Below are 14,218 nucleotides of genomic sequence, written 5' to 3'. Positions count from 1 at the left end.
AAAACTGTTCACAGTATTCTAGTTATGGTCTAACTACTGCCCTATACAGTTTTAGCAGTATATGCTCACTTTTCTAGTCCATTCTCTGAGAAAAGTTAACCTTCTCAACTGTCTGAACCAATATACTAACTTTGTGATTTATGCAGGATTTACAAATCTCTCAGTGCTCAATTTTCTGCAGTCTTTCTCCATTTAATATTCAGTTCCTTTATTTTCCTTGCCAAAGCACATAACCTCACATATTTCACATTATATTCCATCTGTCAAGGTTCTGACTGGCCACTTAACCTGTGTCTCCCTCCACAGACTCATTTAGTCATTCTTAACAACTGTCCTCCCACTTATTTGTGCGACATATGCAAAGTTGGCTGCAGAACACTCATTTCCTTATCCAAATCGTCAATACATATTGCAAATAAATGAGGCCCCAATACTAATCCCTGTGGCACTCCCATAGATCTAGGTTGCCATTTTGAAAAATTATTATCCCAACTTTCTCGTCTTCTATTAGTTAATCCATCCTCTATCTACACTAATATACTACCTCCAACACTGTGGGGTCTCATCTAAAGTAGTCTAAATACTTTTGGAAATCCAAATTATATTAATTGGTTTCCTCCTTTATCTATCCTGCTTGTTACTTCCTCAAAGAATTTTGATAAATTCATCAGGAATGATTTGCCCTTCATGAAAATATGCTAATTCTGCTTGAATATATGATTAATTTCTAAATGTTATGCTATTACATTCTTGACAATTGACTCAATTTTCCCGATAATAGGTATTAAGCTAACTGGAGTATATAGGTAAGAACAGTTACCTGTTGTCTCGTTTGCTTTCCGATTAAGGGTGTCATAGTGACAATTTTCTAATCCTTCAGGTTTTTCTAAAACCTAAAGATTTTTGGAAGATTACTTAATACAGGTGAATTCAAGACAATGTGATAGGGTGGAAATGAGTGGACTTAACAATAGTCTAAATGTCTGGTTCCAAACTCATTGTGCTCAAATATGAAGGCATTTGTGAACAGATTACATGAATCTCAAGCTTTTTCCAGGAGAGGAATGGAGTTAATCGCTTGGGAATGAGGTTTGATGCAGAGATTGAAACAAAATTCAGCCCATATGCAATAACGTTCTGCCCGTTAAGCTCCAGATCTTGTATAAGTAATCTGATAATTTCAGAACAGTGGGTAAGCTGAGAGAGGTGGTCCTAAGATACAGGGATGTGAAGTCAGAAGCGAAAACAAATGCTATACTTTTGGATGCTTACTGAGGGGAAACATTTGATGAGAAACAGAAGAGGGCCAAGGATATCCATGGGGGACAGAGGTAATACTGTGGGAAGAGGAAACAAGCCATTCTAAGTGACAGCTATCTAACTGTATTCAGCTTAAGAATGAAGCCATGTGACAGTAGCCCCATCCAGCTTAACAACAGTAGAGACACATTGGAGAAAAATGGCATGATCAATCATGTTAAAGAATTCAGTCGGGTTGGGATTACAAAATACAGTTCTAATAATAGATAAATTAATCACTAAACTTCATGCAATTACATAAAAGAATCACAAGTCTTTATAAATTTACTTTCACAAACTTATGAAGTACCATAACCGGTTTGATTTAAAGGAATTTGGTTGAATACCTGGTATATATTAACATGTAATTTCATCCAATAGTACATTCTACTATAAGTAAAGAGAAAAAGCTTAATATAGTTTGAAAAATTGCTTATCTAATATAATTAGTCTAAAAGAATAAAGAAACAATCAAACTGAAATAATTCTAGCCTTCTGCAGTATCTGCTGTTAAATCCATCCACCTGAAACAAGACTACATTGTAAACATGGAGGATTTTGTTTTAGAGTGTGAAAAATGTAATTCAATGATGCAGACATTTAAAAAAGAAGACACTGCACTAACATATTGCACACAGATTTTGTCACAGAACAAAATAAGATGGAGCTTGAAATTTAATGATTATAAATATTTAGTATTTGTAATAGATTAATACAATATCTTTTCACATTACTTAAACTGTAATAGCATGTTATAAATTACATTTAAATTTATAATTGAGGAACTGTAGTTGAGCTTATATTGTGTGTACACAATACACAAACTTTGATTTAAACTAACAACTGTTAATAAACTCAAAAGGGGAATGTAAATACTCCTCCGATCACACTTCCCAATTCACTCAGTAACAATGCTTACTATTTAAACAGTACAGAACAATTACTTTTGCGAATGCAACTTGATGCCTAAAAAGTTAAGAAACTTTAGGCACAATATAATGAAATATTTCCAATGTGTGAAGTTAGTTAGCTGGTGATAATTTACATACGTGAAAACTCATGTGCACACAGATTTTTGTGGTGTTCCTATTTGTGAGGAGACGTTGGGTTTGATTTTAACTCTGTGCAAGTAGATGATATTGAATGAGTTAAAATCTTGCCCTTTATGCCTGATGACTGAAATTACTTGCAAAACTTCACATTGTAATAGCTGAAGTTCTACATTGGTGCTCATGGACACAAACGTGCGTGTACGTGCACATGCACATGTAGGTGCCAACATGCCCACTGCTCAAAGAAACTCAAGTGCTTGATGCAAAATCATCATTCATGATGCATGGCTACAATCTGATAAAGCATTTTAAACTTATTCTGAAAAGCAGCAATTGTCCACTGATGGAGAGCAGACAAAACCATACCAGAATTACCCCACATCTGCAGCATGGGGGAAAATGTTTTTAAAAAGTATCAGCTACAGTAATTGATATCCAATTGTAATCAAATTTCAGGATATATCATGCTAAAGTACTTAGTGGATGGTTATAAAATATGTTCAGCACTCAATTCGAATTGACAAATCCAGTCTCTGATCTAAACACATAACATCTAAAACAAGGTTTATAAAATAAATTCAATACATTGGCCTGGGTTTCACAATTCATGACAGAGAAAGAACAACTCCTGGAAGGATGCATAATACCACTTCATGTTTTACTGTTGTTGATAACTTCTGTTCAAGGCATTTTACATTCACATGTACATCTGCCCATATGCTTTATTTTCTCCTTTCCAGTATAAAAGCAATCTAAAACAGCATAAGTAATTAATTGAGAATTTACTGCATCTAGGACCCCCCCCAAAAAAAACAGCCCACAAGAAGATTCCACCCTTCCAAATTACACTATCAGGCATCACTGTGCTGTATTAATAATTTATTTTCATTTATCCTCACACACTTGGAAATACTCTGATCAAAAGGTCAACACTACCATGAAAACTTTGGATTAAACCCTAGATGTAACAATAGCTTTTCACAGTATGCTTTAACAGAGGTTGCATTCATAAGAACATGCTCTACTCACTAAATGATCATCTTCAGCTGTGCAAAATACCAACACCATTCTGAAGAAAGTATTGTCTACCCATGATGATAATTTTTATTAATGTATCAGTGACCAAAGGTTAGAATTGAATCTGGGTTTCAATGGATCAAAATCGCTGCCCAAGCATTTTCTTGAATTAAATTAAATACACTTTTGTAAAACAGATCTGTGGTTACATAATGTGAATAAATGAAGTAAAAACATACAGATGTATCTGGATGTAGGTTTGTTTGCTGAGCTGGAAGGTTCAGTTTCAACAGAGCTTTCCAGTTTAGCGAGCAACCTACATCCAGAACCTCAACTTGAGCTACAAATCTTCTCAAAACTTGCTAACATACAGATGTATCTTGGACCATTATGATGTTGTCTAGTTGAAGGTAATGGAACATATTATTTCTTTTACACAATTAAAGTGCTTGCATCCTTTAATTATTTCTACACCAGCATTTAAAAAGACGAGTGTAATATTGGATTTGAGCAACTGCAACAATGAAATAAAGAGTCGGATTGTAATTTTATTTAAAATGTTCCACTGCATCATCCCTAGATGTATCTAATGCATAGCTCTGTTCTTCAAAAATTCAAGAAGGAAACACAAATAATCTTTAACAGAGCCCAGAAAGAATCATGTGTCAGCAAGAATGATAAGTGTATGTCGTGATTGTATTAACAAAGGAATCCCTTAGAACATGTTTATTTCTAGCATCGTTGTTTGCTCAGAGACCAGGGATATCCTTTTGAAAATCACCCTAGTCTCTGCCTGCCCCACCAGCTGCCTTTCTCTCGAGCTATGTCCAGAGGTCCACAGAGAGCAGTTTGAGCAGAAAACTGGAAACTCTCTTTGAAAATATCAAAAGGCATACAAAGAAATATGGGAGTAAATAATTAACATTCACATCATTTAATTTCTGGACGTATTTTAGAAACAATAAGGTGAGACAAAAATACTATTTGCCAATAAATATCTGAGTATGAGTTTAACTGCCGATAGAAAGCTCAAATGTAATTTTTCCCAAAAATAGCTCACGTAACTGAACTATGAACATTTATTAGACTGTAAATTCTAGCAATTCTCTAATAATTTTGTTATTAGAGGCTTGACAGTGCTGCAAAATTATGCAAAAAAAGTTACCTTTACTGTTTTGGGTTAATAGAAAGATTTTTTAAAATAAATAGACTATTTTTAATTTCCACCACCTAATTAAGCCACTTTGGGGCAGCAGAGTGGTTAGCACTACTGTCTCAGTGCCAGGGACCCTAATTCAATTCTGACCTTGGGTGACTGCCTGTGTGGAGTTTGCACATTCCCTCCAGTGGGTTTCTACTGAGCGCACTAGTTTCCTGCCCAAGTCCATAGGTGAATTGGCCATGCTAAATTGCCCGTAGCGTCCATGAATGTGAAGGCTAGATGGTTATGGGGACAGAGGTGGGGGAGAAAGCTGGTTGGGATGCTCTTTGGAGGGTTGGTGCAGACTCAGTGGACTCAATGGCCTCTTTCTACACTGTAGGATTCTATGATTTGCTGTCAGGAACAAGTAACCCCAGATACAATATAAGCTGCAGAAAAACATCCTTCTAATCTGTCAAATTAATGTATTTATATAGCATCTTCAAAATAAAAATGACAGAAATATTTGCCTACATACAGTGCATTTTATGACTACCAGACATTTCAAAATACTTAACAGCAAGTACTTCTTGATACACAGTCACTGTTGTCATGTCTGGAAACACTGAGGCCAATTTATCATTAACAGACCCTTATAAACAGCAGAATTTTAACGTTATTACAAGAATTTTAAACAAAAACAGAAATTGCTGGAGAATCTCAGATTATTTGGGAATGGTCCAAGTTCTGAAGGAGGTTTATTGGATCTGAAATGTTTTCCTCCACAGATGATTCCAGACTTGCTGACGTTCTCCAGCAATTTCAGCTTATGTTTCAGATTTCCATCATCCGCAGTTCTTTGTTTAATGAGAATTTTTAAATTGTGCTGTCTCTCAAATAAGAGCAGAGAAGTAATTGATGAGTGGGATTAAGTGCAAATTAGAAAATATTCAGGATGACTTCAAATTTGTAGAGGGACAGAACGTAGGAGATTTTCCAGGAAAAATCAAGTCTTGAAGCAATAAAGGTTTCAGCAGGTGAACTGAGACACAGCAGAGTGAAACAATGTTAGAAGTAGAAATAAGTGGCCTCAGTCTACAACTTTTCCACCTCACATTAACTACTTTTAAGTAACTCGATATTCAGCTGCCTTAGCAATATGTGGTTTTACTAGCCTAAATCCAGTAGGAATGTCCAAACCCACTTTAAAAATGACTTTTGTATGGAGACATAATTTTCATAATCATCTTAAGCTAGGTTTAGACCCCAATTCCATTTATGAAATGTCATCCGCTGCCCAACTTTGGAGATGAAACCTAAACTGGTGGTGCAGTGGGCAGTGAAGAAGATTACCTCAGATTACAATGGGATCTTGATCAGATGGGCCAATGGGCTGAGGAGTGGCAGGTGGAGATTAATTTAGATAAATTTTGGAAAGGTAAATCAGGCAAGACTTATACACTTAATGGAAAGGTCCTGGGGATTGTTGCTGAACAAAGAGACCTTGGAGTGCAGGTTCATAGTTCCTTGAAAGTGGAGTCACAGGATAGTGACGGCGGTGTTTGGTATGCTTGCCTTTATCCATCAGTGCATTGAGTATAGGAGTTGGGACATCATGCTGCACCTGTACAGGACATTGGTGAGGCAAATTTTAGAACACTGCATTTAATTCTGGTGCCCCTGCTATAGGAAAGATGTTCTTAAAGTTGAAAAGGTTCAGAAAAGATTTACAAGGGTGTTGCTGGGATCGGAGTGTTTGAGCTTATAAGTGGCCGAATAGGCTGGGGTTGTTTTCCCTGGAGCTTCGGAGACTGAGGGGTAGCCTTAGAGATTTATAAAATAATGAAATAATGGAATGGATGAATAGAGAAGATTTTTTCTGTGGGGTCGGGTGAGTCCAAAACTACAGGGTATAGGTTTAAGATGAGAGGGATAAGATTTAAAATGGACTGCAGGGGCAATCTATTCACGAAGAGGTGGAATGAGCTGCCAGAGGTGGTGGTGCAGGCTGGTACAATGACAACATTTAAAAGGTAGCTGGATGGATACATGAATAGGAAGGGTTAAGAGGGATATGGGCCAAATTCTGGCAAATGGGACTAGATTGATTTAGGTGGCTTGGTTGGCATGGATGAATTGAATGGAAGGGTCTGTTTCTGTGCTGTACCTCTCTATGACTAAGAAGTAAGACATGTTTATATTTCTCCCTTTCTCTAATTTTCTCCAGTCTGATCTCTAAACTCCTCCAATTTTATCATGTATTAATCTGATTTTAATTGCTCCATGACTGGTAATCTATTATTTCTACTGCTGAGCCAGGAGGTCTGGGTTCAAGTTCTTCATGATGCAGAAGTGTGTAATAACATTTCTGAACAGGTTCATAAAAACTTTCATCTTGTTTGCTGCCTAGTTGGTCAAACTCTGGAATTCCTTCCCTTAACATCTATGCTTCTTTGCTTTCCTGTAACATATTCCTTAAGAGCTGCCTCTTTGACCAAGCTTTCATCACCTCTTTCCATGTCTCATTCTATTGTTCAGTGTTGGATATATTTTTAAATTAATACATGTCCTCATCAATTACTTTCCATTTTTGCTATTAGAAGGTGCTATGCAAGTGCAAAGTATTTAGGTTTCTGACATTAGTAATTTTCTTAGATAAAGTCTGATATAAAAGAAACATTAGGAATTACCCTTAACATATTTAAGGTCATTCAACTACTTTCATTTGCAAAATGAAATGTTGCTGGTTTAGAAAATACATAAACTCAATTTAAAATATTCTTTCCAGGGGATGAAACTGATGAGAGGGCAAAGGAGACTTGTGGGAGAGGAGGAAGGGAAATTAAGTCAGCTTCCGGCTGATCAATATTGCAACCAGATCGTTGTTTGTGTGTTTATTTCAATGCACATAAGTGTACTGGTGATTTTCCAATAGTAACCTGGAAATGAAGGTACCACCCAGAAACCAAGCATCCTTCACGGAGGGAAAAAGATGTGAATTGAGAGTGCACACCTCCTGGTGGCAATCAAAAATCACTGCGTTTTAATATGATTAACAGAAGCTTTCTATGAACTAGCATTTTAAATAAATCAATTCTAGTTCTCCAATATTGCATAGTGTGAAAAAAGACAAGATAAAAGATTAGTGAAATCTTTGAAGTTTGCGTACTCAAGTTTCAGAAAAAGGCAACCTTATTCCGTAAAGAATCTACTCATACTATATCAGGGTTATTCACAGATACTCACATTTCTTTGCAAAGGCTTCCTATTCTTTTATTTTCAGAGCTGAGCTGCTGTTTTGATTGGTTCAAATCTTCTTGGCATTTACTGTTTTGTTCCTTAAGAGCTTCCAGCTGACAAAAGGGAAAAAAAAAGTCTTCTGTTTTCACTGTCAAAAATGCTTCAGAATTTTATATAGCAGAATAAAAATAAGACACCTGAGTGTACTCTAATTTCAAAGGCATCTTTTGTTTCAATACATTAGCAAAAAGAAAATGGCTATTATAAAATGTGAATATATCATGTTGTGCCTCAAGCCCTTCAGAAGGTTGCCTCTTTTAAAAAAAAACTGCCCTTATCACCATGCATTCTGTAAAACATTAAAACCTGCCCATTACACGTCCCATTACTGCTTTCTGATTTACTATCAAAACCACAGTTTTCCAATGTTCCTCCATCTCAGAATCAAATCACAGCTGCTGCCTACATTAGCAAACATTGCAAATCATTCAAATAGAAGAAACCCCCTAAAAAATTCCAAGAAAACAGTCAAGATTGCATCCTAATTGACGTGAAAGCATTCACTATACAACATAGTACTGATCACCAGAATACACCATTATTGATCACTGGGAAATGTATAAAGAAAACCAAACATCACCTTTTCCTAAAAATCATACCTTCAGCTGCACTGAGAAATAATGAGAATAATTGTCCTGTAAAGCTTTGATATCCATTACTGATCTTAAGAAATTTTCTTCTTTGAAAAATTACTCTGAATATATGATCCAATTATGCACGTTAGATAATGAACACGAATGCTCAGTGCCATAATCTGTCATGAGCACCCAGTGCTGAGTTGCATAACATAAGAATCTGATGTACAGCCTCCAACCAGCTGTCCTACTACTACAGGCTCCTGAATCTTTAGCTATAGCAGTACCAACAAATCAGCTCTTATGCAGAAGTGACATCATCTAAAACTCTATGGTCTCACAGTTTCTCATCTTTATTTTGAAACAACAAATTTCTGAAAATATTACAAAAAGAGTTACTTGAGAAATTATCAAATGATGTCTCTCACCAAATCTCTTACCCATTGCAAGAAAAGACAACAAACCCAGTCAAGCTACTTGCACAGCATTCTGCACACTAGGTAGGATATCACTGATACCATACACTTCATTGTTAAAACACCAGAAAATCTGATGGTTCTGTCAGTTTTAATCTGTTATGAAGCCATGAACTACTGAAACATAAGTAAATTACAGTACTAATCTGTATTCAAGAACAATGCACAATTTAGATCTGAAAATCCCAGCAAGCCAGATTGCATAACATATGCAAGCAAAAATTTGGACCGATTCTAACAAGACATTACATAATTAATAAAACATATTACCATTAAGCATGTTAGTTTTCTCTCATTTACACTGTTTTAATCATTACTTAATATTAGTTCATTTTAACCATTATTTTACTTACAATTGTAATGAAAATAAATCGTGATAAATGATACACTATTCTAAGAACATCACAGATTATTCCAAAATATATATATTGGGTCTTGAAGTTCTCTTTATGAAACCAAGGCAAGAAAAAACATACAGGAAGTGGAATTTACCAGCAGCATGTTCAACTTTCTGTTTCTGGGCTTACGTATTGTAAGACAACTCATGAATTCTCTCAATCGCCTGTAGGTCACATGATAAAACTTGCTTTGTGTGACTTGTAAGTATCACAGATGGGCAATTAGAGAGAAAAACACTCACTTTCACTCCAGGAGAACAGGAGTCAGCATACAAACACCAAGTATTTCAAGCTTTAGTATGTATTCAACTGCTTAATTATGGCATGTAACAGATTATATTTTAAAGAGGGTTGTTAACTGTTTATAAACAGTTGAAATTTTGACTAATAGTGGCCCAGATTTTTAGATGGTAATTATGTTGAACTTTCAACATTCATAGTCATTCGGCAAGGAAACAGACCCTTTCGTCTAACCAGTCTGTGCCAAACATAATCCCAAACTAAACTAGTCCCACCTTCCTGCTCCTGGCCCATTTCCCTCCAAACCTTTACTATTCATGTACTTATCCAAATGTCTTTTAAATGTTGTAACTGTGCCCACATCCACAGGAAGGTCATTCCACACACAAGCCATCTTCTGTTTAAAAAAAAACAAAAATTGGCCCTCATGTCTTTTTTAAATCTCTCTCCTCTCACCATAAAATTGTGCTCCTAGTTTTGAAAGCCCTCATCCTAGGGAAAAGATACCTAACATTAACCCTATCTATACCTCTCATAATTTTATAAACTTCTATAAAGTCACCTTGCAACCGGCTACACTCCAATGAAAAAGGTTCCAGCCTTTCTTTATAATTCAAACCTGCCATACCTGGCAACATCCTGGTAAATCTCTTCTAAACCCTCTTCAGCTTAATAATATACTCCCTGTAACTTGGTGACCAGAACTGGATACAGCCTTTCAGAAGACGATTCACTAATGTCCTGTACAACCTGAACATGACTTCCCAACTCCAATACTCAAAAGGACTGAACAATGAAGGGAAGCATGCTAAATGCCTTTTTAACCACCCTGACTATATGATGCAAATTTCAAAACATTATGTACCTGAACCCCTAAGTCTCGGGTATACGATATTACCCAATATCCTACCATTAATTATATAAGTCCTATCCCTGCTTGTTGTACCAAAATGCAATATCTTGCATTTATCCAGACTGAATTTGAAATGGTTCCGCATGGCAGGCTAATTCGTGAAGTGAGGTCACATGGGATTTAGGGTGGACTTGTCAACTGCATACATAATTGGCTTTATAGCAGGAGACAAAGTGGCGGTGGGAGTTGTTTCCTGACTGGAGGCGTGTCACTAACAGTCTTCCGCACAGCCTTCTTTTGTTTGTGATTTATATAAAATGATTGGAGGAGAATGTAGAAAATGTGGTGAGTAAGTTTGTGGATGACATCAAAATCGATGGCATAGAAAACCTCCTTCACTGTTTACTAAGATTACAAGTTACATTGATCAAATGAGTCAATGGGCAGCATAACTATTCCTCTGAAACTAACATAATTTCTGGAGTTTGCAAGCGTACAGCTAACTGCAAAAGTCCAGAAACTGCTGTCAGGGATTCTACTCACTTCCATATATTTGACTGAAGTATCCCCTATTCCAATTATTTAGAATAACTGAATTGACAAGATGACTTTTCTGCTATTAACCTTGCTGTAAAAACCTTACAAACATTACATTCCCTTGAATAGGGTAATGCATTTTTAAGCAGTATACTAAATTCATAATTATTGCTTTCTGGCCTGAAAGGCCAAGTTTAAATCCAAGCAATGTAACCTCTCCAGCAGTTGCTGCTTGATTTCCTGTCTCTCTTTTTTTCCTACTCTTTGTCTGAATTATACTATGGCTTCCTAAGTCAGCCCTATAAGTAGTCCTGCTTGAATATTTCAAGTTTTTTTTTCATCGAAACACAGGGTTTAATAGTGACTCGAATAGTGAATAGTGATAGTCCTCGAACAGCCCGAATAACCAATGACTAAAAAGAAACTTGTCCCAAAAAACCAGCTGCCAACAAAACAAATTTACTTGCCCATGTTAAACACAAATAGATATGTCTTAAAACTGCTGAATCGAAAACGATTTGCTCTGAACTAAAAATACTCGTTACAACTGCACCATTCCACTTTTACCAACAGATCTTAAACAGAACGTTACACACAGGGAGTGATGGAGAATATAGATGGATATACAACATAGATTCCATTCTAACTTTTGTTCACATGGCCCCTTCCAAGGTAACAGAAATAGCTTCACATCTTGTCAATTGGCTGCCCATTCCACCCAGGCTTTCGGCATCACTCATGTTCAAAATCCAAACCCCAGTAGAGTCACTATTAAACCCTGTGTTTCGATGAAAAGAAAACTTGAAATATTCAAGCAGGACTACTTATAGGGCTGACTTAGGAAGCCATAGTATAATTCAGACAAAGAGTAGGAAAAAAAGAGAGACAGGAAATGAAGCAGCATCTGCTGGAGAGGTAACAAAAGACACAGCACCCCACCAAAGGAGAGCAGAGAGATCAACACCCAAATTTACCTCACTACCATCCCTTTTGACCTGCTTCTTTGTTTTAAACTGCTCGTCTTATATTCAATCCCAGAAAAGTCAAAGTTTTCTCTAATTAAAGGCAGAGAAGGCTAGAGCAAAACTTGACAACACACAATTCTACATAGAGTAATAGAGATGTACAGCATGGAAACAGACCCTTCAGTCCAACTCGTCCATGCTGATCAGATATCCTGAATTAAGCTAGTCCCATTTGCCAGCATTTGGCTCACATCTCTCTAAACCTACCCATTCATATATTCAAGTTATTACACCAGGTGCCTCCACTTCCTCTCGCAGCTCGTCCCCTACATGCACTACCCTCTGTGAAAAAGTTGACCCTTAGGACCTTTTTAAATCTGTGTCTTCTCACTCCGAACCTATGTCCTCTAGTTTTGGACTCCCCGCTCCCACTTCAGGGAAAAGACCTTCACTATTCACCCTATCCATGCCCCTCATGATTTTATAAACCTCTATAACGTAACCCCTCAGCCTCCAACACTCCAGGAAAAACAGCCCCAGCCTGTTCAGCCTCTCCCTATATCTCAAAACCTCCAACCCAGGCAACAACCTAAGTCTTCGACCAAGCTTTTGGCTGTCTATGCAAATATTTTATCCTTTAGTTCTATGTCAACCTTCGTTAGATTATAATACAAAGAACTGCAAATGCTAGAAGTCTGAAATAGAAATAAAATGCTGGAGAAACTCAGTAGGTCTGGCAGCATCTGGAAGATAAAAACAGTTAATGTTCTGAGTCCAGTGACCCTTCATCAGAACTAAAAATTGCTGGGAAAGAATGCTATTATGCTGATAACAGGGTGGGGGAGCAAATCAAGTATTTGGAGACAGTGCCTAGAGACAGAAAGAGAAAAAGAGCGAGAAGAACACAGATCACTGATGGCAGACTGGGAGAAAGAGATAAATGCTGCGTTGGGTACTAACAAGAAGTGTAAATGGTTGAAAATGGGTTGTCTGCACTGCAGTCAAAGCAGGAACTAGGAGTGTGAGGGAGAATGTTGGAGGGTGTTAATGTTCTGAAATATTAAACTCAATGTTGAGTTCTGAAGGCTGTAAGGTACCTAAGCAAATGATGAGTTGTTGTTTCTCTAGCTTGTGTTAAGCCTCGCTGGAGGATTGCAGCAAGCATGAGACTGAAATATTGGCAAGGGAACACAAGAGATGGATCAGATAAAGGCGAGAGCAGGGTGGAAATGGGAAGCAAAACTGATAAATTTTTCCAGTTCTAGATGAGGGGGAGAAACAGCAATGATGGTGTCATCATCATACTGGGGAAAGAGTTGTGGGGAGGGACCCAAGAAAGACTGGAACAAGGAATATTCCTCATAACCCACAAAGAGACATGCAAAATTGGACTCATACAGGCACCCATGGCGACACCTTTGATCTGAAGACCCCATGGCACATTCCTATGCAATTGCAGAAGTTGCAATATTCGCCTGTTCATCTCCCCTCTCCTCACTAAGGCCCGAAGAAACACCTTCCAGGCAAAGCAATAATTTACCTGCACTCCATTCAATCTAATTTACCGTATTTGCTGCTCATAATGTGGCCTCTTCTACTCTGGGGAAACGAAATGCATACCAGATGATTACTTTGCTAAACACCTATACTCTGTAAAAATGAACCTGAGCTTTCAGCTGCCTGACACTTCAACACACCACCATGTTCCCACGGCAACAGTTTTGTTTCAGGCTTGCTGCAATCTCAGTTTGTCTATCCCTTTTTTGCTGTCTCTCTCTAGGCACCACATGTACGCACTTTATTCTGTTCACACTCTTCCCTTCTTCACATAACCCTCGTACCCTGACACAGATGTCATCTTTCCCAGCTAGTTTCAATTCTGAGGAGGGGTCCCTGGACTCAAAACATTTGCTCTGTTTTTCCTCTCTTCAGATGCTGCCAGACTTGCTAAATTTCTCCAGCACTTTGTGTTATTTAGATTACTTTACTTAGTGCGGAAACAGGCCCTTTGGCCCAACAAGTCCACACCGATCCGCCGAAGCACAACCCACCCAGACCCATTCCCCTACATTTACCCCTTCACCTAACACTACAGGCAGTTTAGCATGGCCAATTCACCTAACCTGCACATTTTTGTTTGGACTGTGGGAGGAAACTGGAGCACCCGGAGGAAACCCACGCAGACACGGGGAGAATGTGCAAACTCCACACAGTCAGTTGCCTGAGTCGGGAATTGAACCTGGGTCTCTGGTGCTGTGAGGCAGCAGTGCTAACCACTTTGCTACCGTGCCGCCCCCGTTTGTTGGATTTCACTCCAGTGAAGCCCCTTTGCATCACTGGAGCAAAGCTGCTTATATGAATGCAA

General features: G+C 37.7%; 1 protein-coding gene across 15 annotated transcripts in view; it reads right to left on the bottom strand.

The window, feature by feature from the left end:
• Nucleotides 1-14,218, bottom strand: part of clip1a (CAP-GLY domain containing linker protein 1a) — a 157,503-nt gene that overhangs the window by 36,269 nt on the left and 107,016 nt on the right. For all 15 annotated transcript variants that reach the window (XM_072587422.1, XM_072587425.1, XM_072587426.1 and 12 more), the window contains one exon: nt 7,756-7,862. In XM_072587422.1, coding sequence (XP_072443523.1) covers nt 7,756-7,862 — 107 coding nt within the window. The remainder of the gene's footprint in view (nt 1-7,755; nt 7,863-14,218) is intronic.

This window comes from Chiloscyllium punctatum, chromosome 17, assembly GCF_047496795.1.
Source record: "Chiloscyllium punctatum isolate Juve2018m chromosome 17, sChiPun1.3, whole genome shotgun sequence".
NCBI lineage: Eukaryota > Metazoa > Chordata > Chondrichthyes > Orectolobiformes > Hemiscylliidae > Chiloscyllium > Chiloscyllium punctatum.
The sequence above is the reverse complement of the archived record's forward strand: the minus strand, read 5'-3'. Positions and strand labels throughout refer to the sequence as shown.